The sequence below is a fragment of the Pteronotus mesoamericanus genome, unplaced genomic scaffold (assembly GCF_021234165.1).
Source record: "Pteronotus mesoamericanus isolate MK-2021 breed Mesoamerican mustached bat unplaced genomic scaffold, CSHL_Meso_final contig_177, whole genome shotgun sequence".
In the NCBI taxonomy this organism is placed as follows: Eukaryota; Metazoa; Chordata; class Mammalia; order Chiroptera; family Mormoopidae; genus Pteronotus; species Pteronotus mesoamericanus.
This window is the reverse complement of record NW_026555073.1, coordinates 4,303,298-4,330,059: the sequence shown is the minus strand read 5'-3', so window position 1 is coordinate 4,330,059 and position 26,762 is coordinate 4,303,298. Positions and strand designations below refer to the sequence as shown.

The 26,762-nt window shown below is 34.1% G+C and overlaps 1 protein-coding gene across 3 annotated transcripts in view; it reads right to left on the bottom strand.

The window, feature by feature from the left end:
• RPS6KA6 (ribosomal protein S6 kinase A6) overlaps positions 1 to 26,762 on the bottom strand; it is a 111,549-nt gene that overhangs the window by 43,677 nt on the left and 41,110 nt on the right. For all 3 annotated transcript variants that reach the window (XM_054566598.1, XM_054566596.1, XM_054566597.1), the window contains 6 exons: positions 22,804 to 22,885; positions 21,798 to 21,878; positions 20,949 to 21,028; positions 11,384 to 11,490; positions 11,059 to 11,096; positions 84 to 226 (listed from right to left, as the gene is read on the bottom strand). In XM_054566598.1, coding sequence (XP_054422573.1) covers positions 84 to 226; positions 11,059 to 11,096; positions 11,384 to 11,490; positions 20,949 to 21,028; positions 21,798 to 21,878; positions 22,804 to 22,885 — 531 coding nt within the window. The remainder of the gene's footprint in view (positions 1 to 83; positions 227 to 11,058; positions 11,097 to 11,383; positions 11,491 to 20,948; positions 21,029 to 21,797; positions 21,879 to 22,803; positions 22,886 to 26,762) is intronic.

Below are 26,762 nucleotides of genomic sequence, written 5' to 3'. Positions count from 1 at the left end.
CTGACACCTCCTCAAATGTAAGTTAACATTTTAAATACTATTAATTTTATATTAGCATAGTTTTTAAAAATAACACTACTTACCATCAGCACACCATATGACCACCAATCAGCACTCTGGGAATGACCTCTCCTATTTACCACTTCGGGAGCCATATACTCCACTGTACCACAAAATGAGTAGGCCTTCTTTTCTTGATCTACTGATTCTTTGCTGAGTCCAAAATCTATAATAACAATGTTACATAAAAATATATCTGAAGATCGTCAGAAAATAGAAAATACCGAAAGAAACAAAATTATGTATTTAAACCTTAAAATTATTCATGGATGGCCTACAATTACTGTTATGAAAGCTGTGATACCAATAATAAAAAAATAGCCTGTGTTTAATAATGATACCCTTTAAGAGCATGTAAAGATTGCTCAGTTAAATACCATCTCAAGATATGTTTTCATGTCTATACTAGAATATCATTCAACAATTTTGAGTCAACAATTTAAATCAAAGCTGTCATAGTGGTCTAAGTTTTTAAAATACACTAAAACAAAAATGACAGTAACTTATACTTTTAAAAATATTGAAAAAGCTTATTTTGATTTAGTTTTGGTGAGTTTCCATTTTGTTTAAGGCCTTCAAAAAGCTAATGGTATCGATATATGAAAATTAATCTTATTTCTATGTACTAGAAATGAAAATTAGGAAATTGAAATTTTAAAAGTACCATTTGTAATAACACCAAAAATACCCTTGAAATCAAAGATATAAGTATACAAAGTATATGCAAGGCCTCTATGCTGAAAACTAAGAACACCAAAGAAAGAAATTAAAGTAGATCTAAGTAAATGGAGAGATATACTGTATATATGGTTTGGAAAATTTGGTGTTGTTAAAGATGTCAATTCCCCCTAAACTGATCTAAAGATTCAATTAAATGTTAATAAAATTCCCAGAAAGATTTTTTTTTTGTAGAAATCAATAAGCTGAGTAATAAAATAAATAAAATTTACGTAAAAAGACAAATGCAACACAATAGCCAAAACAATTTCGAAAAAGAAGAAAATAATGGAAGGACTTATACTACCCAACTTCAGTGCTTATTATAAACTTACAATAGTCAAGACAGTGTGGTACTGGAGAAGAGCTAGACATATACATACAAATAAATGAACAGGACAGTCTCCAACAACAGACTGACACATACAATCAGTTCTGCTATAATGTTTGTTTTGAAAATACAAATTTTTCCAATGCAATTGATATGTTATAAAACAACTTGAGGATAACATGAATTTGAAGATCAAATTTCATGTTGGGTTATGTTTAATTTATCTGCAAGAAGTATTAGATGAAACACCAGTAGAGTCCACCTAGCTGAACCAAGCCAAGCATACACCTCATACATGCACACACTTCAAACATCTACCAACTATTTCAGCTCATCATGTGTATCACGAGCCATTCTTGTCCACTTGCAGTGTTGGACTTTTCTCCCAATTTCAGATAATCTACCTTCCACTACTTCACAATAACTTAAAAACTGCAACCTTTCTGACAACAATTCTACAAGAAAATTTAAGAATATTTTGAGGTAAGGTACCATATTTATTGCAGTATTCATATACTTTTAATAATTTAGAACATGTAAAACAATGATACCATTTTTTATCAGTTTCCTATCTTTCTCTAATTTGTCACTGGTTATATAGTTACCGCTAAACTCCTAACCCATATTCACCATAAGTCCTAGGCTTTTTATTATGCAATACTGCATAGTGTAATGATTTTAAAGATCAAATGTGTTGTATTATAATAGACTAGCTATATATTGTCAATTGATTTCTGATAAAGACCTAAAAGTAATTACATGACAATCGGTTTTAACAAATGGTGCCAGAATAGGATATTGATATAAAAAATATATATTCATACTATAAACAAATATTAAATCAATATGAATCATAGAACTAAATGTAAAATGTAAAACCTAAAATTACAAAATTGCCAAAAAATATGAGACTCTATTTGTGATTTCTGGATTTGGCAAGGATTTCTTAGATTTAACATCAAAAGTACAATCCCTAAAATTAAAAGTGTTGATAACTGAACTTTGTCAAAATCAAAAACTGCTTTTCAAAAGATACTATTGAGAAAATGAAAAAGAGGATATAGTCTGAAAGAAAATATGTGCAAATCACCTATCTGTTAAAGGACTTGTATGCAGAATAGAAGCAAAGGAACATGAATAGAGGACTCATGGGCACAGACAATGCGGGGGGCTGACTGTGGGAGCGGGGGGGGGGATGGGGCAGGGGTGAGCAATGGGGACAAAGGTGGGGCAACTGTAACCGAACAACAATAAATACAAAATAAAGAAAGAAAATTTCCAGCCCAAATTTTGTTAGATTTACTTATAAGTGTTTTGTCTTTTGCAACTATGTAAATATCAATTTTTAAAAATTAAATTTTTCTGCCAACATAAAAAAACACTCGAAAGTTCAATAATAAGAAAACAAACAATACAATTTTTTTTTAAATGGGAGAAAGATCTGAACCGACACTTCTTCCAAGAAATAAATACATGAAAAGACGTTCAATGTCATTAGCTATTAAGGGAAATGCAAATTAAAACTACAATGAGATACTAAATGACATGCCCATTAGTAGAGCAAAATAAACAATGCTGCCAGTATCAATAATGGTGAGGATGCAGAGCAAATGGAGCTCTCACACGTTGCTAGTGGGTATGCAAAACGGCAAAGCCACATTAGAAAACATTTTGGAGTTTTCTCATTAAGTGAAACGTGCACTTACCACATGACCAAGCAACCCCACTCCTTTGGTATTTACTCAAGTGAAATAAAAGTTTATGTTCACATAAAACCTGTACATGAATATTTATGGTGGCTTTATTCCTCACTGCTGAATTAAACAGGAAACAACTCAAATGCCCCTTAATTGGGGGTTAGATAAACAAACCATGGTAACATTATAAAATAGAACATTACTCAGCAATTAAAAAAGCAAATATTGGTACATGCAACAATATAGATGAATCTCAAATGTACTACACTAAATAAATGAAGCCAGACTCAAAAGGCTAAATATACTGTAAGCCTGTATTAAATGTGGAAAAGGCAGAACTGTAGGACGAGAAAGCAGATTGGTGGCTGTCTATGAGTAAAGGGAAGATTGACTTATAATGGGACAATTTGGGGTGGGGTGTGATAGAACTTCTACATCTTGATGTTGGTAGTGGTTTTAAGGCTGTGTGCCTTTGTCTGAGCTTGCAAAATGAACTATACGTGAAAGAGTAATTTTTCTTAAATTAAATGTTATATTTTCAGACTATTAAAAATGTACTGCAGTTATATAAAGTACTACACAGATGCTGCTCACTCTTCACCCAGTTTCCCCCACAGGAACATCTTACAAAAAACTATATTACAACATCACAACCACAATACTGACGATGATGCTGTCAAGATACAGAATAATTCCATCACCATAAGGATCCTAAGGATAAGTTTTACTCTATAGAAATTATATCTTAATTCTATAAATGAAGAAAGCTATCAGCCCTATATTGTTTTTTTAAAAGTAAAACAGCAACATAAAATAATATTAAAATTAATATTTAATTTTAGGGCCCCTAAAACTGATTTTCTCATCGTGCTCAATATTTTACTTAAAAAATCACTTATCCTTGTATAATAACAATGTTATTATGATTTTCAGCATATTTAAAACTATTTTAAATGTCCTACTATGCTCTTTCTCTACATTTTGAGACTTTCAAACTCCGCACATCCCATTTCAAAAGTAAATGTGATAAAAGCTATTCTTCAAGGTCAGTTCAGCTGAACATAATAACCTTGTAGAGAAGAACATTGGCACCTTTGACATTCCAGTGACAAGAAAAAAGGGAAGAGAATTTTCTTATCCACAATTACTTTTCAGAGATTTATGACACTCCATAGAGGCCTTTTGCTGTACTATTTCTGACAAAACTGATATTTAACACTAGAATTTGCTCAGCAATGAATTGAACATTTACTTTATAATATTAAGGGTTAGCTACAGGATTTAAAAAGACATATATGTTAATCAGTGGTTTTTCCAAGTCACTAATTTGAAATAAAAAGAAAATGTAGAAATCTGCTATATAAAGGTTTTTGGGGGTTGAGGGCAGTATATTTGTGTAACTATAAGTGACTTTTTTATGAGACTTTAAAATTTTAAAAGCATTCACAGAACACAATAATTTAATGAATATTTACTGTTACTAAAACTAATTTCAGTGATTAATTCAGATAACCATAAAATTAAAATTATTTTCTTATATGTACATTTGTCTCTTAAATGTATAGCTCAAGTGCAGTGTGATTTAAATTTCTGACACTGTATATATTCATTTCCTCTCTTTATAGAAATTACCTCTGAGTTATGTCCCTCAGAAAACATACAGCTGCAACCACAGAAAGTTAAAATCAATTGTGTGTTCAATGTATAATTCTTAATGGCAAATTATGAGTAAACATTTTTTATAAACCAAGGAAGTCATATTAAATACTTAGTTTTTAAACAGACTAGTGGTGGGTGTCACAAAAAAAAACCCCTGAGACATAAAGACAATATAAATCCTATGCTAGCACATATGCAGATAATTTCGGGGTATACATTCTCATTCTACTGATACCCTGCTATACAATCATAATCTCAGTATGAGGTAAATCAAGGTCAAAGCACAGTCATACCAAAGCACCTCTCTATAGGCCACTGCCATTCAGGGCAGCCTGTTAAACATTACGTTCATTCTTGTGTCTGGAGTAATTTTAAAGTGGACTTGTAAAAATAAAGGTGCTGCCCTCTCCTAAGATTCTTCTGGGGAAACACAGAATGAGGGTCAAGACCATGCTTAGATGACACATTCTGATATCACTACAGCCCACTTCTGTAAATGACAAATAGTAATTAATCTGGTACTTTTGACTATAGTATTTAAAATAGAAGGAAGGAAAAAAGACATGGAAGGTAAGAAAGAAGGGAAAGAAAAGAAAAAGAGGGAAAGTAAAAGAAATACAGGAAGAAATAATGGAAAATTGAAGAATGGAAAAATAAAAAGTATTCTTAAAATACTTGCTGTGAATGGTCACACGTTAGCCAATCATATTGGAATGTTGAGATGTTAAATCTGTAAGTTTATTACTCATTACAAAACCCTGAATCAGGTTATGATCATAAGACAGTGTAAATTATCTAAATATTTCTTACTGGAGTCATTTTAAAAAAACATATATTGTGTCATATATATATATAAACACACACATTTGTGTGTATAAATGAATGAATGAATGAATGAATGAATGAATGAATGAATGAATGTCTCAAGATGGCTGCAGAGTCCGCGGAAGCTACACTCAGGTCCTCCCGGCACCAAACCAGATATACGGGTGAATTGTAGAGCCATCAACCGGAACGACCAGCTGCAGGACAGCTGAACAGAAGTATTATATCCAAGGAGTTGCAGGAGGAGTCACAGAGAGACTGGTAAGAAGGGCAGAGACACGGAAAGGGCTGGCTCCGCACCCCCACGTGGCAGCTGAGAAGCAGGAGGGATACCTCATTCCCTCTGGGCTGGGAAGGGAGTCTGCGTAGGATCTGGCAGTGAAAATCAGCAGGGACTCTGTCGCTGGGAAGAAGAGGGAGCCTGCTAGAATCGCAGGCGCCCTCCTCAAGGACCAACACACACTCTGGAAACGCACCCAGGGCTCTGGGAGAGGGGAGACAATTCAGGCCCTCCAGGAGTCTTAAAGATAGTATCTGGCTGGCATGGCTTTGAAGAGAAACCTGGAGGGTTAGCTACTGAAATCCCTGTTCTGAGGCCCTATCACATCCCACTCTCAGAGGCCACCTCTCCGGGGTCAAACAATCCTGTTTTCACAGCACCAGCCTGGGAAGCACACTAAGCGGGCCCTCCAAAAACTGGTGACAGCGCCTTGCTGGGTTTGAGTGCAGCAGAAAAGACTGCTAACTGCACCCAACAGGGACCTCTGGTGCACGCTCTCTCGGGAGAAACTATAGGCAGACACTCAGATAGACACTAAACTGCGAGGCTTTGGAACGGAGGCCAGCCTTCACCCCCACCTGCAGGTTTGACCAGCACCGCAGGCGGCAGCGGCAGACTGCTTTGTCCTATCTTCCAAAGTCCTGGTGGCCACACCCCGCAGAGCTCAGTTCCCTGGGGAAGGAAGGGATGCTAAGACTGGGGCGTTTGTAGCACGTCTCCCTCAGAGGCTCCAGTCTGGGGCTCAAGTGAGCATGGCTAGGGAGCTGGGGGGAGGCATGGAGCTTGTCCCCATCCTGAGGGCTTGGCCCACACCACCCCCGGTGGGTGAGACAGACAAAGTCCTAGAAATATACAATCTTCCAAAACTGAATCAAGATAATAAAAAAATATAAATAGACCAATTACAATTAATGATTGAAGCAGTAATCAAAAAAACCCCAGGAAACAAAAGTCGTGGACCAGATGGCTTCACAGGCGAAATTTTACAAACGGTCCAAAAAATTCAAGAGGAGGGAAGATTTCCAAGCTCATTTTATGAGGCCAGCATTATGCTAATTCCAAAACCACATAAACGCACTACAAAGAAAATTATAGGCCAATATTCCTGATGAACATACATGCTAAAATCCTCAACAAAATACTAGCAAACTGGATTCAGCAATACCTTAAAAGCACAATACACTAAAAACATAATACACTATGACTAAGTGGGGTTTACCAGGGATGCAAGGTTGTTACAGTTTTCACTAATCAATAAACATCATACATAAACAAAATTAAGAATAAAATTTACATTGTTATATCAATAGATGCAGAAAAAGCATTTGATAAAACCCAGCACCAATTTATGATAAAAATTCTCAGCAAAGTGGGAATACAGAGAACACACCTCAATGTAATAATGGCCGTATATGACAAACCCACAGCTATGATAATACTTAGTGGGCAAAAGCTACAAATGTTTCTCTTAAGATGGGGAACAAGACAGGGATGTCTGCTCTCACCACTGTTACTCAACATAGTATTGAAAGTCCTAGCCATAGCAATTAGACAAGGAAAAAAAGGCATCCAAATTGGAAAGGAAGAAGTAAAACTATCCTTATTTGCAGATGATGTGATACTGTGTATAGAGAACCCTGAAAATTCCGTGAAGACTATTAGAACTGATAAATAAATTCAGTTAAGTAGCGGGATACAAAGTTAATATTCAGAAATAGGTGGCATTTTTATATACCAATAATGGACGATTAGTAAAGAGAAGTTAAGAAAACAGTCCTACACTGGCATGGTAGCTCAATTGGTTAGAGCGTTGTCCTGATAAAACAAGGGTGCAGATTCAACTCCTGGTCAGGGCACATACAGGAGTCTAACAATAAATGCATGAAAAGCCGGAAAAATAACTCTCTCTCTCTCTCTTTCTCTCTCTCTCTCCCCCCCTCCCCTCCCTCCTTCTCCCCCTCCCCCCACCCCAACTCCTTCTCCTTCCCCTTCCTTTCTTCCTTCTCTCCCTCCCTTCCTCTCTAAAAATCAATACATCAAAATTAAAAAAGAAAACCATCCATTAACTATTGTACCAAAACAAAGATACCTAAGAGTAAATTTAACCACGGATGTAAAAGACCTGTACTCAGAAAATTATAGGATACTGAAGAAAGAAATTGAGGAACATATTAATAAGTTGAAGCATATACCGTGTTCATGGATAGGAAGACATCATTAAACATCATTAAAATGTTCTCACTATCCAAAGCAATTTATACATTTAATGTAATTCTTATTAAAATACCAATGGCACATTTGGTATAAAACTCAACACTAACAGGGAAAAAACCAATCCAATTTAAAAACAGGCAATGGGTCTAAATAGACACTTTTCCAAAAAGGATTTACAGATGGACAATAGACATATGAAAAAACTGTTTGATGTCACTAATCATCGGGGAGATTTGATTAAAACCAAAACAAGATATCAACTCACACCTGTCAGAATGGCCATCATTAATAAGTCAACAATCAACAAGTGCTGACGAGGATGTGGAGAAATAGAAGTCTTTGTGCACTGTTGGTGGGAACGGAGACTGATACAGACGCTGAGGAAAACAGTATGGAGTTCTATCAAAAAAAAAATTGGGACTGCCTTTTTTTAAAAAAAATCCTTGCCCAAGTATATGTTTATCTTTATTGATGAGAGAGAGAAAGAGAGAGAGAGAGAGAGAGAGATGTCAACTGGCTGCCTTCCATACCCATGCAAACCTGGGATCAAACCAACAACCTAGGAATGTGGCCTGAATGGGAATCAAACTCACAACCTTTTTGTGTATGGGATGACTCTCCAAGGAACTAAGTCACCAGGCCAGAGTTGGAACTGCCTTTTGACCCAGCGATTCTACTTCCGGGACTATATCCAAATAAACCCCAAACACTAATCTGAAAGAATATATGCATCCCCACCCCCTACTCACTGCAGTGTTATGTGCAACAGCCAAGACCTGGAAACAGCCCAAGTGCCCATCAGTAGACAAACAGATAAGCAAGCCGTGATACATCTACACAATGGAATACCACTCGGACGTAAAAAAAGAATGAAATCTTTCCTTTTGCGACAGCATGGATAGACCTGGAGATTATTAAGCTCAGTGAAATAAGCCAGTCCGAGAAAGACAAGTACCATATGATTTCACATATGTGGAATCTAATGAACCAAATAAACTGATACACAAAACAGAGGCATGGATGCATGGAACAGACTGACAGTGTGGGGAAGGCCAGAGTGACAGTGGGGGTGGGCGTAGGTGGAGGTGGGCAAAGGTGGAGGAAATGGGGACAGAAAGAGACTTTGCTTTAGGCAATAAGCACATGATGCAGCGTGCGGATGATGTTTCCCCAATTTGTACACTTGAAACCTGTACGGTTTTCTCAACCAATGTTACCCCAATAAATTCAATACAAATATATATCACATTTTCTTTCTGTTACAAGCCTTGTGTCCCTTGCTCATAAATTAACACTGATTCTAACTACTCTTTCCTCCTCATCTAGTTTAAGCCCAAAAGCTGTAAAAGCAGAATTCACCCAATTACTCTTACTGTAGAAGAGAGATACAGGTATATGAGTTATTTTACTCTCTTTCCATCTTCCTTCCTCACACGTGACAAAAAGCATAATTTAGTAAAAGAAAAAAAAAGAAAAACACATTAAATTCTAATTAGCTTTGCAACTAAAGTTCAATTGCTGTAAAATAAAAATTACATATTGTATAAAAATCTCAAAACTCTAATCTTTTCATATTTTTTTCTTTTCAATCCTTTCAAATCTATTTTGCTTCTTTTATATATGAATAAGAGAATGAGGCTATGGATCAGTAAGATTCACTAAACTTTATTTGAAGTTTGTCAGATTTGCTTGAGTTTTCAAGTTAACAGCTTCATACTTTATCTTTACAGTGAAGCAGCATCCTTAGGAATTTTAAAGCAACTTACCGTTAACATGAACCAGTTCACAATTCTCTGTAAAACCACATCTTAATTTTATCTGTTTTAACTAAAATTGTGATAATTAAATACATACTTTGCTATTTATTTAAAACATTAGTAATCTCTTGAGATTGACTCAGTCAGCAAAATGCCCCGAGTTCATCCAAGCTGCTGTACCTATCAAGAATCCTTTCCTTTCCTTTTTATAGCTGGGTAGTAGTATTCCACTGCATGGATATATCACGGTTTGTTCATTCATTCACTCTTTAAAGGACATTTAGGACATTTGCAGTCTTGAGCTCTTACAAATAGAGCTGCTATGAAAATTCATGTACAGGTTTTTGTGGGCACATAATGTTTTATTTCTCTAGGACAAATGCCCAGACGTATAACTACCGTATGATTCTATATATATCATATTCTCAAAATAAAATGAGATGTAGAACCGATAAGTGGTTGCCAGGAGTTAGGGAAAATATAGGGGCTGAGCGACAGTAAATGGACAGCACGAGTTCTTTTGTGCATGTAGGACAGTTTTGCATATTGATTGTTGGTGGTATGCGAATCTATATACATGAGAGTGTCCCAGAATTATACACAAAGACAAACAAAAAAAAACAAATGTATGCAAAACTAGTAAAATTCAAGTAAAGCATATAGCCCAGTTACTTGTACCAATTTTCCTGGGTTTGATAATGCAGTGTAGCTTTGTAAGATGTCACCACTGAGGGAAGCTGGGAGACGGGTACACAGGTCTCGCGGCACTATTTTTGCTATTTATTGTAAATCTATAATTATTTCAAAGTAAAATGGTTTTCAAAATGATATAAGGACAGTTTATGCCTAAGAGGCTTATGAGAATTAGCACAGCATATAAACTCTCAATATTAAAAGTCAAGTAAAATAAAACATGATTTTGCAAATAAAGAAGAAAATGAATGTGTGATCGTAAACACTTGATTTAAAAGTCTATAATTCACTGTGTTTCAAATGTGATAACTACTTATGATAATATTTCAGTCTAGACTAAAACTAAGATGAGCCCTGGCTGGTGTGGCTCATTGGATTGAGTGCCGGCCTGCGAACTGAAGGGTTGCCAGTTCGATTCCCAATCAGGGCACATGCCTGGGTTGAGGGCCAGGTCCCCAGGAGGGGGCATGCTACAGGCAACCAACTGACGTTTCTCTCTCTCTCTTTCTCCCTCCCTTCCCTTTATGAAAATAAATAAATAAAATCTTAAAAAAATAAAATGAAACTAAGATGATGTGTTTTTACTTAGAAAACCAAATGTCATTTCTGAATTCACACAGCAATTCTATTGTATAATTTTTGGTATTATAATTACAACATACTGAAGTTATTTACCCTTTAAATGAACTTTAATTCGTAAAAGAGATGAGTAAAATTCAAATTAAATTTAAAAAAAGGAAAAAAGAAAACAGGCTTAGATAAATATATATTAAAATAATTAAAAATATAAAACAAACTTAAGGTAGAATAAGAAAATTTTCATACCTGTTAACTTGATATGTCCTATTTCATCAAGCAGAATGCTGTAAATCAAAATTCACATTCAACAGGATGGAATAAAATAGTTTATATCAAATATTACATAAAAATCATCACAAACTTAAAATAGGTCATTATCTATTTGAAATGCTAAAAAATTTAAATGATTACTTTAAAATCAATGGGTATCTTGTGAAGATTTTTATAAGTTTCACAGAATTGTAAAATCCATATATATTTCCGTATAATCTTTAAAATGAAAGCCTTATTGGAGAAAAAAGTCTTTACACAATGCTGGTAAGAGGGATATATAAGGAGAATATAACTGTACTTTTCGGGCTTCAGGTCTCTGTACACAATTCCTAATCGGTGCAGGTGATCCAAAGCAAGGGCTAGTTCTGCAAGGTAGAATTTCACGTCTTCCTCTGTAAACAGAACCTAAAATAAAATAATAATTTACTATTTGATCGTTGTTTTCAATGTTGAATTTTTTAAAGTTACTTCTTTCCAAACCAACAGACAAATCTAACAAGAAAGAAAATATGAGTAGATAGATGAAACTAACCCTTTAAAAATCCTTCTCTTCAATATTACCTATTTTAATGTTAAACTTCCTAAAACCTACTGTGTAGTTTGCGTATCTTCTTACACTGAAAACACTGCACAGGGTTTACCCTTTCTTTTAATGGCATAGTGCCATAATATGATTATTAATTTTAGTACCCTACTACAGTACAGTAATACCTGCAAGATCTTTGGAGTATATAGGATATTTTGGTTTAGCATTGGCAATTCCACTATTTCTACAATTTTTTCTTTCACTATTACTTCTCAGCAATTTCTCTGAGCAACTCTATTAAGTCAAAGCTTCTTCTATACCAACACAAGGTATTCAATTAGTAACTCATATTAAACACAGTCGTAAAGCAAATCTCTGACCTCAGGGGTAGCTCCAGGCCTCTTCTGCTAGTAAATTAGATGAGTTTAAAGGTAATGTATTCCTCAGTCTTTTGTGCCTGCGAATGGAGCTGCTATGATGAAGTGAAAAGAGCAACTGGACTTGGAATCAGAATTAATAGTTTAATGTTTGGCATGTCCCTTAGAACTCTGGTCTTCAGTTTCTAAACCTGAAAAAGAATAATGTCTGCTGTATCTATCTAACAAGGTTGTTCTCTCGAATTCATTTATGTGGGGAAAAAATCCTCATACATTGTAAAATGCTATGTGTGCAACCATGAAGTATTATTAAAGATTTATGTCTATATTCTTCCGTGAGTGAGTGTTAATGTACACACAAAATTTGGCACTACTCAACCATTAGATGTAATTTTAAAATTTGCCAAGGGCTTCTAATTGGCAAAACAAATACCTTGTCTAGAAATTGGTTATTTTCATTAAAGAAATTTGCAGGTAATTAGGAAAGGGTAAAACTTGAATGATATCATAAAGATTTTACAACTGGCTTGTCCATTTAGAGTTATGGCCACTGAATTACACAATACAGACTCAGGTTACGAGTAAATTTGGAGAGAAGGAGCAGTGAAATATAAATTTTGATACTCCACCTACTTTTAAAAATGACTTATAGAAAATGATTGTTCATTATCTAAGTTTCAAGAGAGTTCATTTAATATAATGCTAAAAGTATGAGAACATCATTTTCACTTGATATTTTATTAAAAATACAAATATTCGTTACTTATTTAACTTCTGAGGGAGGTTAATAAAATGTTCATTGAAACCTAACACATAAGAAAAACCTAAACAAAAATGTTTCAAACCCTAAATTAAAGAAACTATGCCTAGGTTACAGTTCATGGCAAGCATATTATCTTGTCATAAAGGCATCTCTGTGGAAAGCCTCATGAGGCATGTAAATAAGAAACTTACTAAGTAGAAATTACGTGCCAGTCACTTTACATTCATTAGCTTATTACAGTCCTCCAAACAATGCTATAAGTTAGGTATCATCATCAATTTACATTTGGAGAAAGACTCAGTGATGAAACTAACTTGCCCAGAATAAAAGAGCAGGCCCAGGATTTGAACTCAGGAATACTTCACCCTAAGAACTACCTTCTCCCCATAAGCTGCTTCCGTCATATGTTATGTCACAGCTTATGTTTTTTAAGTTTTAGGTTTACTACCATAAATGTTTTCGTATTCACTAATCACTCTATCATAAATGACCCTGAAAATGAAAATAATTTAAAACCCCAGTACCCTGAGATAAGCATTGCTATTCTTTTGCTGTCTTATCCTCAAATCATGTATGTATGTATGTATGTATGTATGTATACGTGTGTATATGAGTGTATGTCTGTTTTAACATATTTGAGAGCAAACTATATATACACATATATGGATATATAAATGTGTGTGTATACATATACATATACGTATATACATACACACAAACAGTATTTAGTAGCCTCTTCTCTCCCTACTTATTATATCATAAGCATCGTCCCATATCTTTAAAACTTATAAGGAGGTTTCAAGAGTGTTATAATATCAACATACTAATTTACATTTTACTTAAATTTAGGTTATATCCAGCTTTTCATTATTTTAAATCACTATTGAATATACATGTACATTTTTACATTTATGATTATGTCTCCAATATGGGTTCCTGAGAAATAAAACAAGAAATACTGGATCAAGGAGACTAAATAGTCCAAGATTCTTGACAAATACAACAAAATTATTCTCCAAAAAGGTTACAATAATTCCCACTCCCATTAGCAGTTTATAAAAGCATTTGTCTTACCACATCCATAATACCACTGAATATTGCCCTTTTGTAAATCTTTTCTAATTTGATTTTAAAAATGGCATCAATTGTTTAATTTAAATTTTTATTGTTAGGCCATACATTTTCTTCACATTAGTGGACTACTGTTTTAATAAATTACCAGTAATGTTTTTGCATATTTTCCAGTATTGACTTTAATGTTTTTTCCAATTAGTACAAGGCCTTAAAAAACTAAAAATATCAGCTGTCCATTATATATTTCTTCTTAGAATTTCCCCCAATTTGTGATGGTTTTTAATGTTCAACAATTCACAGTTTTATGTAGTGAAACTTATATATCATTTCTGTGCAATTTTCCTTCATTACTTTAATGATTAAAGAGACCTCCATTCAATGGTCCACTACACATTCAGCTAAATTTTCTTTTAGAATAATTATTTTCCCAGATTAACCTTTGGACAAAAGTAAATTTTATCTTTGGGTTGAGACGACAATTTAAAATTATTTTTTCTTGTGTAATACTGTCGACAAAACTAAAGTAAAAAATAAATAACATATTTCTCTAATATCTAACCAATTTCTCATACACAGTTTACTGAACAATCAATATCTTTGCCATTAAGTTCTGATTCTTTCTCTAGCTTAATAACATATGGTAAGTCATATATACCAGAATATTCCTGGGCTATACAGTACATATCTACTCTTCTGTTGATACTATGATTTGTTTATAACAGCAGCTTTACAAAGTTTAAAGCAAAAGGCAGAGCAAGAAAAGAGTATTCTTCATTTTTAAAATGTCTTAGTTCTTTTCATTTGTTTACTTCTCCAGAAAAGCTGGCAAAATCTTTCTGTTAATTTCAAATACATAAATACATAAATACACAAATAAATAAATAAATAAATAAATAAATAAATAAATAAAAATTCCTATTGGGAATTTGTTTGGAATTTCTTAAGCCTATAAACTAAAGAACTGGCAACATTACCATTACCAGTCACTTATCCCAATGTATTTCCTTTATCTTAGCAAAGTAGGGCATGACTGAAGAGTTTTGTGTGTTTGTGTGCATGTGTATTTTGGACAAGAGAAATTTAAGGAGATACTGTTCACTTTACATATGCATGAGGCACATTATAAAATTCTTCAACATGTAAAATGTAATTTTTAAAAGTCTTTTTCTAAGGCATAAATAATAAGTCCTCATTCTGGATGACATAACAGTTTTTTGAACACACAACTGAAGTATAACCAATAAGCAACTTATTAATAAGCTGTCCATAGAGGTAACCATTAAATCATTTTTCAAAGCCTGTTCAATGAATATACTAATTTATTGTCTTTTGGGAAATGCATTTAAAATGCTTGCTCTTACCTAATATTCCAGACTTAGGAATCAAAACTTACTGACTGCATCTCTGTGCTAGTATGGGTTTAGATAGTCCCACATCGAGAATGGAGGTCTGAAGAGTTTAAAAGAGAATTAGAAATGACTACAAGGATTCTCAAACACATTATTGATAGTTCTATACTCTAACTAAAGAGTTCATGAATACTGGAGTCTTGTTATAACTATTTGTCCCTCTATATCTTGGGACCAGCTTTTAACAAGGTCCTTTAAAGACCCTCCTTAGAAGGTGGCCCTACATAGACTCTACCACATACTGAATTCTGTTCTATAGTAAACAATATACCAAGATCAAAGCATATGTGCATGCACGGAATGGTCTGCACTAGAGGGAGACATATATAAACCAGAGAGCTTAGCCACTTAACCCTGGCTAGAATCCCAGAAGCACACTTCCTTTTTAACAGCAAGTTCCAAAGCTCTGGGAATCAACAGTAGCTCTCTCACACGCAACAGTTTAATTCTGCGAGTGAGATGTTGAACTACATTCACCCAACTAAAGTGCTACCCCCAGATTACCACTTTAAAACAAAATGAAGTAGACAAGGACAGGATTTACCTTCCCACCTGAAACCAGTAAAGCACAGGACAAAATATATGAAAAGACACTTTTTAAGACATTAAACATCAGGCAACAAAAGGACAGTGAATACTGACAAATGGCAAACAAACGAGATGAGCCCTACATCTGTCCTAGCTTACTACCTGGAAAGAGTTTTCACGCAGCAGTGCAGGGAGGGGTAAGAAATAATTTGCGTATCACATGATACTGTACATAGAGTACCCTAAAGATTTCCCCAAGGAACTACTAGAACTGACAAGTGAATTCTGTTAAGTAACAGGATACAAAATAAGTATCCAGAAATCAGGTGCTTTTTTATACACCAATAATGAATTGTCAGAAAGAGAAATTAAGAAAATAATCCTATTTATGATTGCATCAAAAATAAAATACCTAGGAATTGATTTAAACAAGGACATAAAAAACCCATACTCAGAAAACTGTAAGACACTGAAGAAAGTTATTGAAGAAGATATAAGTAAGTGGAAGCATACACCACATTTATGGAAAGGAATAATATGCATCATAAGAATGTCCATAAAAGCCAAAACAACTGAGAGATTCAACATAATTCCTATCAAGATACCAACGATTTATTTCACATAACTAGATAATTATAATCTTCCAAAAATTTATATGGAACCCCCAAAATTCTGAATATCCACAGCAATTTTCAGAAAGAAGAACAAAGTTGGAAAAATCATGCTACCTGCTATTAAACTATACTGTGAGGCTACAGTAATCAAAACAGCATGGTGCTGGCATAAAAACAGACATATAGATCAATGGAACAGAATAAATAGATCAGAAATAAACCCAAACCTCTATGGTAAATTAATATTTGAGAAAAGAGGCAAAAACATATAATGGGGTAAAGATAGTCTATTCAATAATAAATAAACAAATAAATAAATAAATGAGACTGGGAAAATTGGACAGATTCTTGCAAAAAAAAAATGAAACATTTTTTAGACCATCTTATTTTTTGTAAGACCACCTTCTTACACCATACACAAGCATAAACTCAACATGGATTGAAGACTTAAATGTTAGACTGAAAACCATAAAAATCCTAGAAGAGAACAGGCAATAAAATCTCTGACATTTCTGGTAGATCGATTTTTTATGATCTTCTCAGTCAATGGAAACAAAAGAAAAAAAATGGGACTACATCAAACCAAAAAGTTTTTGCACAGCAAAGGAAACCATTAACAAAATTAAAAGAAAACCCACTGAATGGGAGAACATATTCGCCAATGTTACACCTGATAGGGAATTAATATCCAAAATATATTAAAAACTTATACAACTCAACACCAAGAAAACAATTCAAATATCTACAAAGGACCTGAATAGACACTTCTCCAAAGAGAACATACAGATGGCCAACAGACATATAAAATGATGCTCAACATCACTAATCATCAGAGAAATGCTTATTAAAACCACAATGAGATATCACCTCATACCTGTCAGAATTGCTATCATCAATAAAAAAAAAAAAAAAAAAAAAAAACAAGTGCTGGAGAGGATGTGGAGAAAAGGAAACCCTAGTGCACTGTTGGTGGGAATGCAGACTGGTGCAGCCACTGTGAAAACCAGTATGGAGTTATCTCAAAAAATTAAAAATTGAACTGCTTTACAATCCAGAGATTCTACTTCTGTGAATATACCTGAAGAAACCTGAAACATTAATTCAGAAGAATACACGCACCCCTATGTTCAGTGCAGCGTAATTTACAACAGCCAAGATTTGGAAGCAGCCCAAGCGTCCATCAATAGATGAGTGGATAAAACTGTGGTACATTGCACAACAGAATACTACTAGACCATAAAAATGAAGGAAATTTTACCCTTTGCAACAGCATGGATGGATCTAAAGAGCATTAAGCTAAGTGAAATAAGCCAGTCGGAAAAAGGCAAGAACCAGATGATGTCATTCATATGCGGACTCTAATAAACAAAATAAACTAACAAAATAAAAACAGACTCAGAGACAGAGAACAGACTGATAGCTATCAGAGGGGAGGGAGGTTGGGGAGCTTGGTGAAAAGGGTGAAGGGATTAAGCAAAAAATAAAAACCACTCACAGGCACAGACAACAGCATGGTGATTACCAGACAGAACGGGGGTGGACGGAGGTTGAAGACGGTAAAAGGGGGATATATTGTGACGAAAGGAGACTTGAGGTGGTACACAGATGATATATTATAGAACTGTACACCTGAAACTTTTATAAGTTTATTAACTCATGTCATGCCAATAAATTTAATTAAAAATGCGCAATTGGCATATAGATAGATGAATAGGTAAAGTGTCTAGAAATACGAGGTCTGTCCAGAAAAAGTTCAGCCATCGTTAATATAATGAGAATGGTTTGCAGGACACAGATGTGACCTGGCAGCCAAGGAGAGTGGTCTGGAATGTGCGTGCGTGAACAATGACAACTTCACTATACTAGTCAGTGGGGGCGCAGTACACAGCATTGAGTGTGTACTGTGTGGCAATCACATTCAAAATGACTGAGTAAAGAAAGCAACAAATCTGCATCCAATTCTGCGTTAAGCTTGAACATTCTTCCGCAGAAACTTATTCAGATGATTCAGAGGGCTGCAGCTGTGAGCAAATGGTGATTGGCCACTTCATCACAACAACACACCCACTCACACATCACGTCTCATGCAGAGTTTTTTGGCGAAACATCAAATCACCCAGGTGCCTCAGCTCTGCTACAGCCCAGATTTGCCCTGTGACTTCTGGCTTTTCCCAAAACTAAGATCACCTTTCAAAGGGAAGAGATTTCAGACCATCTATGAGATTCAGGAAAACATGACAGGGCAGCTAATGATGATTGGAAGAACTGTGTGAGGTCCCAAGGTGCCTACTTTGAAGGGGACTGAGGCATCATTGTCCTATGGACTATGTTGCTTGTATCTTGTATCTTCTTCGGTAAATGTCTATTTTTCTTATTACATGGCTGGAGACCTCCTGGACTGACCTCATATACCTTCATACTGTAGTCAGCTGATTTTCAACAAAAATGCAAGGTACTTCAGTGAAGAAAGCATAGTTTTTTCCCAAAGATGATGGTAGAACAATGAATATCTATACGCAAGGTGGGCAAAATTAAGTTTACAGTTGCAAGTACGTAAAACAGAACTTATTCTTGTATTATTATTTATTAATTATTCTTATTTTCCACATGAACAAATGTTAACCTACTTTTGGCCCCACCTGGTATAAAAAAAGCACTTCAGGTACAACACATACATATCACCAATACTAAAATGAACTCAAATGGTATATAAACTTAAATGTAAAATCTAAAACTACACAAGAGGAGAAAATCTTTGTGTCCTGGTATTAGACAAATATCCCAAACAGGACACCAACACATAATTCATTTAAAAAAGCACGTATTTGTAGCCCATGGACGTGGACAACAGTGTGGTGAAGGGCAGAGGAGGGGGCGGGGGGCTGGGTGCAGGTGGGCAAAGGGGAGGAGAACAGGGGCACCTGTAACAGTGTCAACAACAACAACAACAACAACAACAACGACAACAAACTGTGAAGCAGGAAAAAGCCCTTAGAAGCGGGAAGGAAAATGAATTAGGGGCTAAAGGAAGACATTCACATTTTCCTACATGTATATTTGTATTAAAGTCTTTTCAAAAAGTATATACATAAATCAGATTTCATCAAAATCAAGAACTTTTGCTTTTAGAAAGTCACTGTTAAAGTGAATAAAAGGACAAACCATGGGCCAGAGGAAAATATTTGCAAACAACATATATGATGAAGGAGTTACTACCCAAAATATATCAAGACTCTCAAAACTTAGTAAGAAACAATCCAATAAAAAATGAGCCAGAGATTTAAACATTTTACCAAAGAGGATGTACAGATGTCAAGTAAGCACATGGAGAGATGCTCAACATCCCTTGTCTTCAGGGTAGTAAAATTCAAAACCACAAGGTACCAGCACACACTTATGAGATGTCCATAATTAAAACAAGACTGACCACACCACACGTTGGCAAGGATGTGGAGCAACTGAGACTCATAATGCTGCTGGTGGAAATGTAAAAATTATATAACCACTTTGGAAGCGAGTTTACCAGTGTCTTTAAAATAAGTTGAAACATACATCTCCTATATAACCCAGTCATGGCTGGAAAGAAAGGACAGTGAAACTACTCTATACGATACTGTAATGGTAGATACATGTCATTAAACATCCATCCATCCAAAACCACAGAATGCATAACACCAGGAATAAAACCTAATATAAACTATGAAAATATATTAAATATAAAATATATTTATACATTTATTTATATATAAATTAAAACGGATATAACCGAGTCATTATACTCTAGATATTTAACCCTGAAAAATGAAAACATATGTCCATACGATCATTTGTATGTGAATGTTTGTAGCAGCTTTTCATTAGTAATATCCAAAAACTGCCAACAACTCAAACATCCCTTAACAAGTGAATGAATAAACAGATCATGACATATCCATATGGTGGAATATTACTAAGCAATACAATGAATAAATTATCGGTACATGTAACAACATAGATGAATCTCAAAATAATTATGCTGAGTGAAATGTCAGACAAAAAAATACATACTATAGGATTCCACTTATATAATGTCCTAGAAAAGGCAAACCAAACAGAAAGCTTTACCATGAGGCACAAGAAAACTGCTGGGATGATGGATAAGCTAATTATTTTGATTGTGATGATGGCTTCATAGGTATATACAAATGTGAAAGTTTATGAAAGTGTGTGCTTTAATACACGCAGTTTATTGTACGTCAATTATGCCACCATAAAACTGGTTTAAGCATAAATAATTTAAATATACTCCCAGAGGCACTTTGGTAGCTTGTGTAGCCAAAGACCTAAGCTTGCCCTTATATTTTTCACCCAGTTATTTAATTGATCTTGTGCCTAAGAGAATAATGAGTAGCACATTGAGATGATCTAAATGACAGGCAGACAGAAAATACCATTAATTGGCATATCCACTAAATACTATGCAATGAAACAAACAAAATAATTATCATTGAAAATTTCTATAGGAAAAAACAAAAATGACTTTTTTTTTAGTTTTGTTTGAAGACAATATAGTAAAGATTTACAAACAGATACCTCTTTGGATAATCTTGTGAAGACATCTCCTCCCCTGAGAAAATCCAGTATTAAATACAGCTTCCCTTCAGTCTGAAAGGCTAATCAGAAAATAGAATGTAGTAACAGGACCATCCTGAAGTCTTAGAAAGCTTAGTACACCTTTAAGTTAGCGTATGTTTAGAATTGTATCACTACACACTATATAGCAATTAAGCGTTTACTCATATGGTCTACTATTGGATAACATTATGTCAAAATTAAATCTGGTGTTAAAAAAAGCTATAAGACCCCTCCCAAAACCTAATCAACCTTGGATGTAGCTTTACACAGAAACTTCTACCACTCATTTTCTTGATTCATTGAACATCATGTTATACTGCTATGCCTGAACTCTGCATCCCCATGTACTGAAAATGTAGTAATTCTTTCAAGTTCAGCAAAAAATGCCACCTCCTTCCTCTACCTAGTAAACTTTCCACTGTGAAGGACTTCCTCCTTTTAACATTTCCCGACAGCATCCTTACTCTCTTCCCCATTAGCATTACTTGCTACTACTTTTGAGATCTCATTGTGCTTTATGTTTCTCTTACGGTACTCACCCCATTGGATCTGCATGATTTGTTTTCATGTCTGTATTCTGTATAATTACAAATTTCTTAACAGCAGAGACTGTTTCACCTTTAGAGTTCATTATATTTAATAGTGTTTTGCACACAATTGGTATTTACTGGTTAAACTAATGCCATCCTGGACATTCAAGGAAGTCCTTAGATACTACTATTTTTATTCCGTTATGTTTCTCTCCCTCTCTTTCTCCCTCCCTTCCCCTCTCTCTAAAAATAAATAAATAAAAAAGATTTTACATACCATAATGCAATTTGACAATAAATGGATGATTTACTTCCACCAGTATATCCCTCTCCATCTTTGTCCGAACTCTGTCTCGAACTAAAAATTACAAAAGGTTAGGATATATTACTATTGTATATAATTTCCATATAGATCCCATAAAAATTCATCAACCAAAAATATAAAATATAACTTTATAAGTGCCTAAATTTGCAGTCTACATATTCCTTAACAATAATTGCCATATTCTCAGAAAGCCAATAAATTCAGTTTACATCTCAAGATGGGTTAAAGTGACATAAACAGGTATCTGACTAATATGCATTTATTATGTATTAATGTCTAATTGTTCAAATGAATTTATTGCTTAAAGCTGTGCACAGTGCTACTGCCATCAGAGCCTAGAAGATGGTGCATAAAAGTGCATTCAGGCAGTTGTGCATAGTCAATATGTAATGCCCACACAGATAAAACAGAAAGAATAAAAGAATATCGCTTAATAACTTCATATTAAATAAAATATGTCACTTTTTATACCATTAAATTTTTATCAAGATCCCCTCTCACGAAATTAGGACATAATGCAAATATCGACCCTAGAAATATTAAGTACCAGCTAGAAAACTGTAATGATTACTAACTAAAAAAAAGTCAAGAACCATATAATTTTAATTACATGGGGGATAGAGCACTGAAAGCAACAACGGAACAAAGAAGAAAAACAAACAAAAACTCATAGACACAGACAACCGTATGGTGGTTACCAGAGGGAGGGAGGTAGAGGGGAGGCAAAGGGTAAAGGGGGTCAAATATATGGTGATGGAAGGAGATGTGACTTCGGGTGATATTTTACAGAACTGTACACTTGAAACCTATATAAATTTATTAACCAATGTCAACCCAATAAATGTAATTAAAAAAGAAAAAAAAACTAAATCTATTGCACCTATACAAGCAATACACAGCATACTCCTTAAAACAAGCTTTATAAAATTCTATTTTAATAAGCTTTCTAATTTTCTACCTTTTAAGGAAGCTTTTTTTAACACCTTCATTGCATAGAGCTGCCCAGCATCAGGACCGGTCTTCTTTCTAACAAGAAAAACCTAATAGGAGAATTTTTAAAAAGTAAAGTTCACTTTCAAGGCATTTTTGCTGTACACATATATTAGCATATACATATGTCCTTACATTTTTTAATTTCATAAAGATATATATACCTTTCACTATAAATTATATACTCTTAGTTAATACTTTCTCATTTTTATTCATTTAGTAAATCATACTTTCATACATACTACTGTGAAAAAACTTTAAATAAACGATATGGTCATGGACTATGAAAAGTTTTTGATGCAAAAGAGAAATAACATAAAAAAATAATTTGAGCTAAGGGAGCTCCTTTTTGTTAACTTAATAAAGAGAAACCACTGTGATGGTTGTTAATTTGATACCTTAATTTCTACTTCCTTATTGGTTCATTGTAGAAATTACCAGGCCATTTTAAGTTCTAATAATAAATCAGGTGCAATTTTTATCTGTCTGCCTGGTAAAAAGAATCATGACAAATTAGCTCAATAAAAAAAATGAAAGTTAAACTCTTTAAAGTTACCAATCAAGCTTAAATAATATTATGACTCATTAAAAGCTAAGTTTTTAAAAGCCTACTTTAAAAATAAATATGAATAGACTGCAGTTTTGTATGAGTTATTAGTAAAATGGGGTTTTAAAATATAATTAGTATAACCTGTTCACTGCTTCAACATGACATCCCCAACTCTAGCAAGTTCTTTTTTTAATCCTCACCCGAGGACATGCTTATTGATTTTAGAGAGAAGGTAAGGAATGGAGAAAGAGAGGGAGTAAAACTTTGATGGGAGAGAGAAATATCAATTAGTTGTCTCTTATAAGCACCTCAACTAGGAACCGAACCTGAAACCTTTCAGTTTACAGGACAATGCCCCAGTCAACTGAGCCACACTGGCCAATGCTCCAGTTCTAGCAAGTTCTATTCATGTGTTGCTATCATTCACAGTCTAGAGAAGTAACTGTTTATTCATTCATCACATGATTTGTTCTTTTGAGATCTTATGGGTGAACCTTCCTAGCAAAAGAAAACATCACTCAGCTCTCTTTCTCAGGCTCAACTACAGAAGTTGCATAGCTTCAAACTACTGGATCTAAAAACAACGTATCTATCCTGATCAGAGAGGTTTATTTTCATTCATTACAATCCAATTATTGGAGACTGTCCAGGAGAGAAATGAGTGAATTACTCCAGTATGCTTTTCTCTTGGTGATATGGACTTTTATATTTCCCATTAAGAATTACTCAGTGTCGAAGACAATTGAAAAATCACCCAACTTTAACAATGATTGAAGACAAAGTACCAACTGCAAGAAATTTAAAGATATAAACATGTATTTTCTTAAACTAGTTTTTGATAATTAATCAAATACTTAACAGAAAAATGGTTTAATATTCTCAAAAATTCATTTTAAGTTTTATAGTTAAAGGCTTTACTATCACAAAAGCCAAAAAATGTTATGGTCGAAGGATGTTAAAATGTACGCTTTGTATATATATATACACCTTGGCATGTGAGACATAAGGAAGGCTAGTCTTACAATTTCACACATGTATTCATGCGTTTTACTTTATCATGTTTTAAGATGATGTAAGTTGTTTGGTATACTGTATTTTAATCCATACAACATTAATGATAATAGCATTATACTTGGTGTGTTTAGTACAGAATTTTATATTTATCATTCATGATAATAATGCATGCTTCCTTAAATTTTACAACTGACTATAGTAAGTTTTTTCCCTATTAAAGGGAAAATAAAGATATTTAATGCTTCAATGCTTTATATAGGCTAAAATTCCTTTTATTGAATTTTAACAATGAACTTTTGCATAAAAACTTAAATAAGGCTGCAGCCAAAAATTTCTTGGAATCGCTCCTACACTTTTCTGATTCACAGCCTTGGCCAAATTCCTAAATAGGTTCAGCATCTAACAAGTTGCACCCACACAATGCCTACACAAATGATGTAATACTGACAAGCAAGCATGCTCACATGCTAGGAACGAGGAAAAAAAAAGCTACTTCCTTAATATTTCTTTGGTTGATGAACCACATAAAGATCACTGTTCTGTATTTTAGTATTAGGGGTTTTACAAAGGCTTCTATGATATACTTGTTAAAGCACAGACAAAGCTGAGTGTTTCCTGAATTTAAGGACTACACTGACAACTTGTCATAGTGTTGCTATATTTAAAGTGGAGATGTTATTGAAGACATTTCATTATGTTATACTGTATTCTCTTTATAAGGACCCATGAGAAAAACTTCTCTGGTCTGTTTGATCTGCTTCTACATTGAAGATACTGTCAAATAATCATACAATTAAATGCATCAGCTTCTTTATAATGGCTGCCAAAAATTTTAAAGCTTCATTTTTGTCCCACTTCCAGAAGATGTATAGGACCTTCTGCCATGCATTTGTGAACAGCAGAGTATATTCCTGGCTTCATCTAGTCTTTCCAGCTCTAATTTTTTTGCTTCCATCATTTTCTCCAGTATTTTATTTTATTTTATTTTATTTTATTTTATTGACCATTCATCTATAAAAGTGTTAAATGCTTTCAGGAACAAAGCTGCATATAAATAAATACACATATAAATAAATATATACAGTTATTTTTAATGGCTTGAAATGTCTATCCGGTATCATTTTATTAAAGTTGATATTTAAGCCTATACATTTGGGATATGAAAAAACTTCATCTCTGTTTTCTAAAATTAACATCATAAAAATATAATGTAAATAGTTAAATGTGTATTGTATTTTTAAAATAAAGGTGTGCAGAATATACATACCTACTCCACAGGTCAATTCTATAAACATCCCCAACACACACAATCTTTTAAAAGCTCCATCTAGTTTTAATCTCCCCAGAACATTTCAAGTCCTATCTCCTTGTTTTCATGTATGTCCTGTACCAATTCACTGTTAAACTGTAATGTACTTTAATTTGTCCTTTTTGTGTCCTGGAAATTTTTCTCTATACTTTAACTGTTATATCAATACCATACAGATACTGGGCTACTTTAAGACCATTAATGTCTATTTTATATTCACCAATACTACTTTTGCAACTGTTGGGAACATACTGGGTATTCAAGAAGTACCTTTTAGAATGTTTAAGAGCATAATAAATCACCAATACTCAATTGTTTTACTTTTTCCCTTTGAAATTAAATCTCAGCCACCGTAAAATTAGTAGTTTTTCCTTATCTTCCCCCTTACATTGTTGTTGTTGTTACATGGACGCAGACGACAATATGGGGACTGACTGAGAGAGGGGAGAGAGTGAGGCTGGGTGGAGGTGGGGAAAGGCAGAAAAAGCGGGAACAACTGGAACAGCATAAACAATAAAAAGAAATAATTTTTAAAATTGCTGCTGTTGCTGTTTTCCTAAAGGTTGTTGCTGTGTGCATGCAAGGATTTTCATGTATTAGATGTTAGGTGTGCTAAAGTCAGGAACCAGCATCCTGACTTTTTGAAAATTCTTCTTTTTCGAAAATCACATGCCATTAAGCACTTAATAAACAAGTTTAATAACAAGTTTCACAAATAATGTTTCTCAATTTTGCTTTCTCCCAAGAAAGTTAAGATTCTTGAAAGGAAGGAGGTTCACATAAGTCATGTACCACTCAGTACCTACCCTTACTATGCTTTACACACATACTGCTTTAGCAGAAGATAGAGGAATTCATGCATTTATACATGAATTGATACGTACGTTCTGACCTCTGTGATAGAGCTAAGGAACACAGATGAAATTACCAGGCGAGAACGAGCTGTGATCATGGTAGCATGTGAACAGGGAAACAACAACCCGCTTTTTTTTTTAACAAAAATCAAACTACCTTGATTTAGGCAGCTAATAAATGGCATGCTGTATGTTGTTAC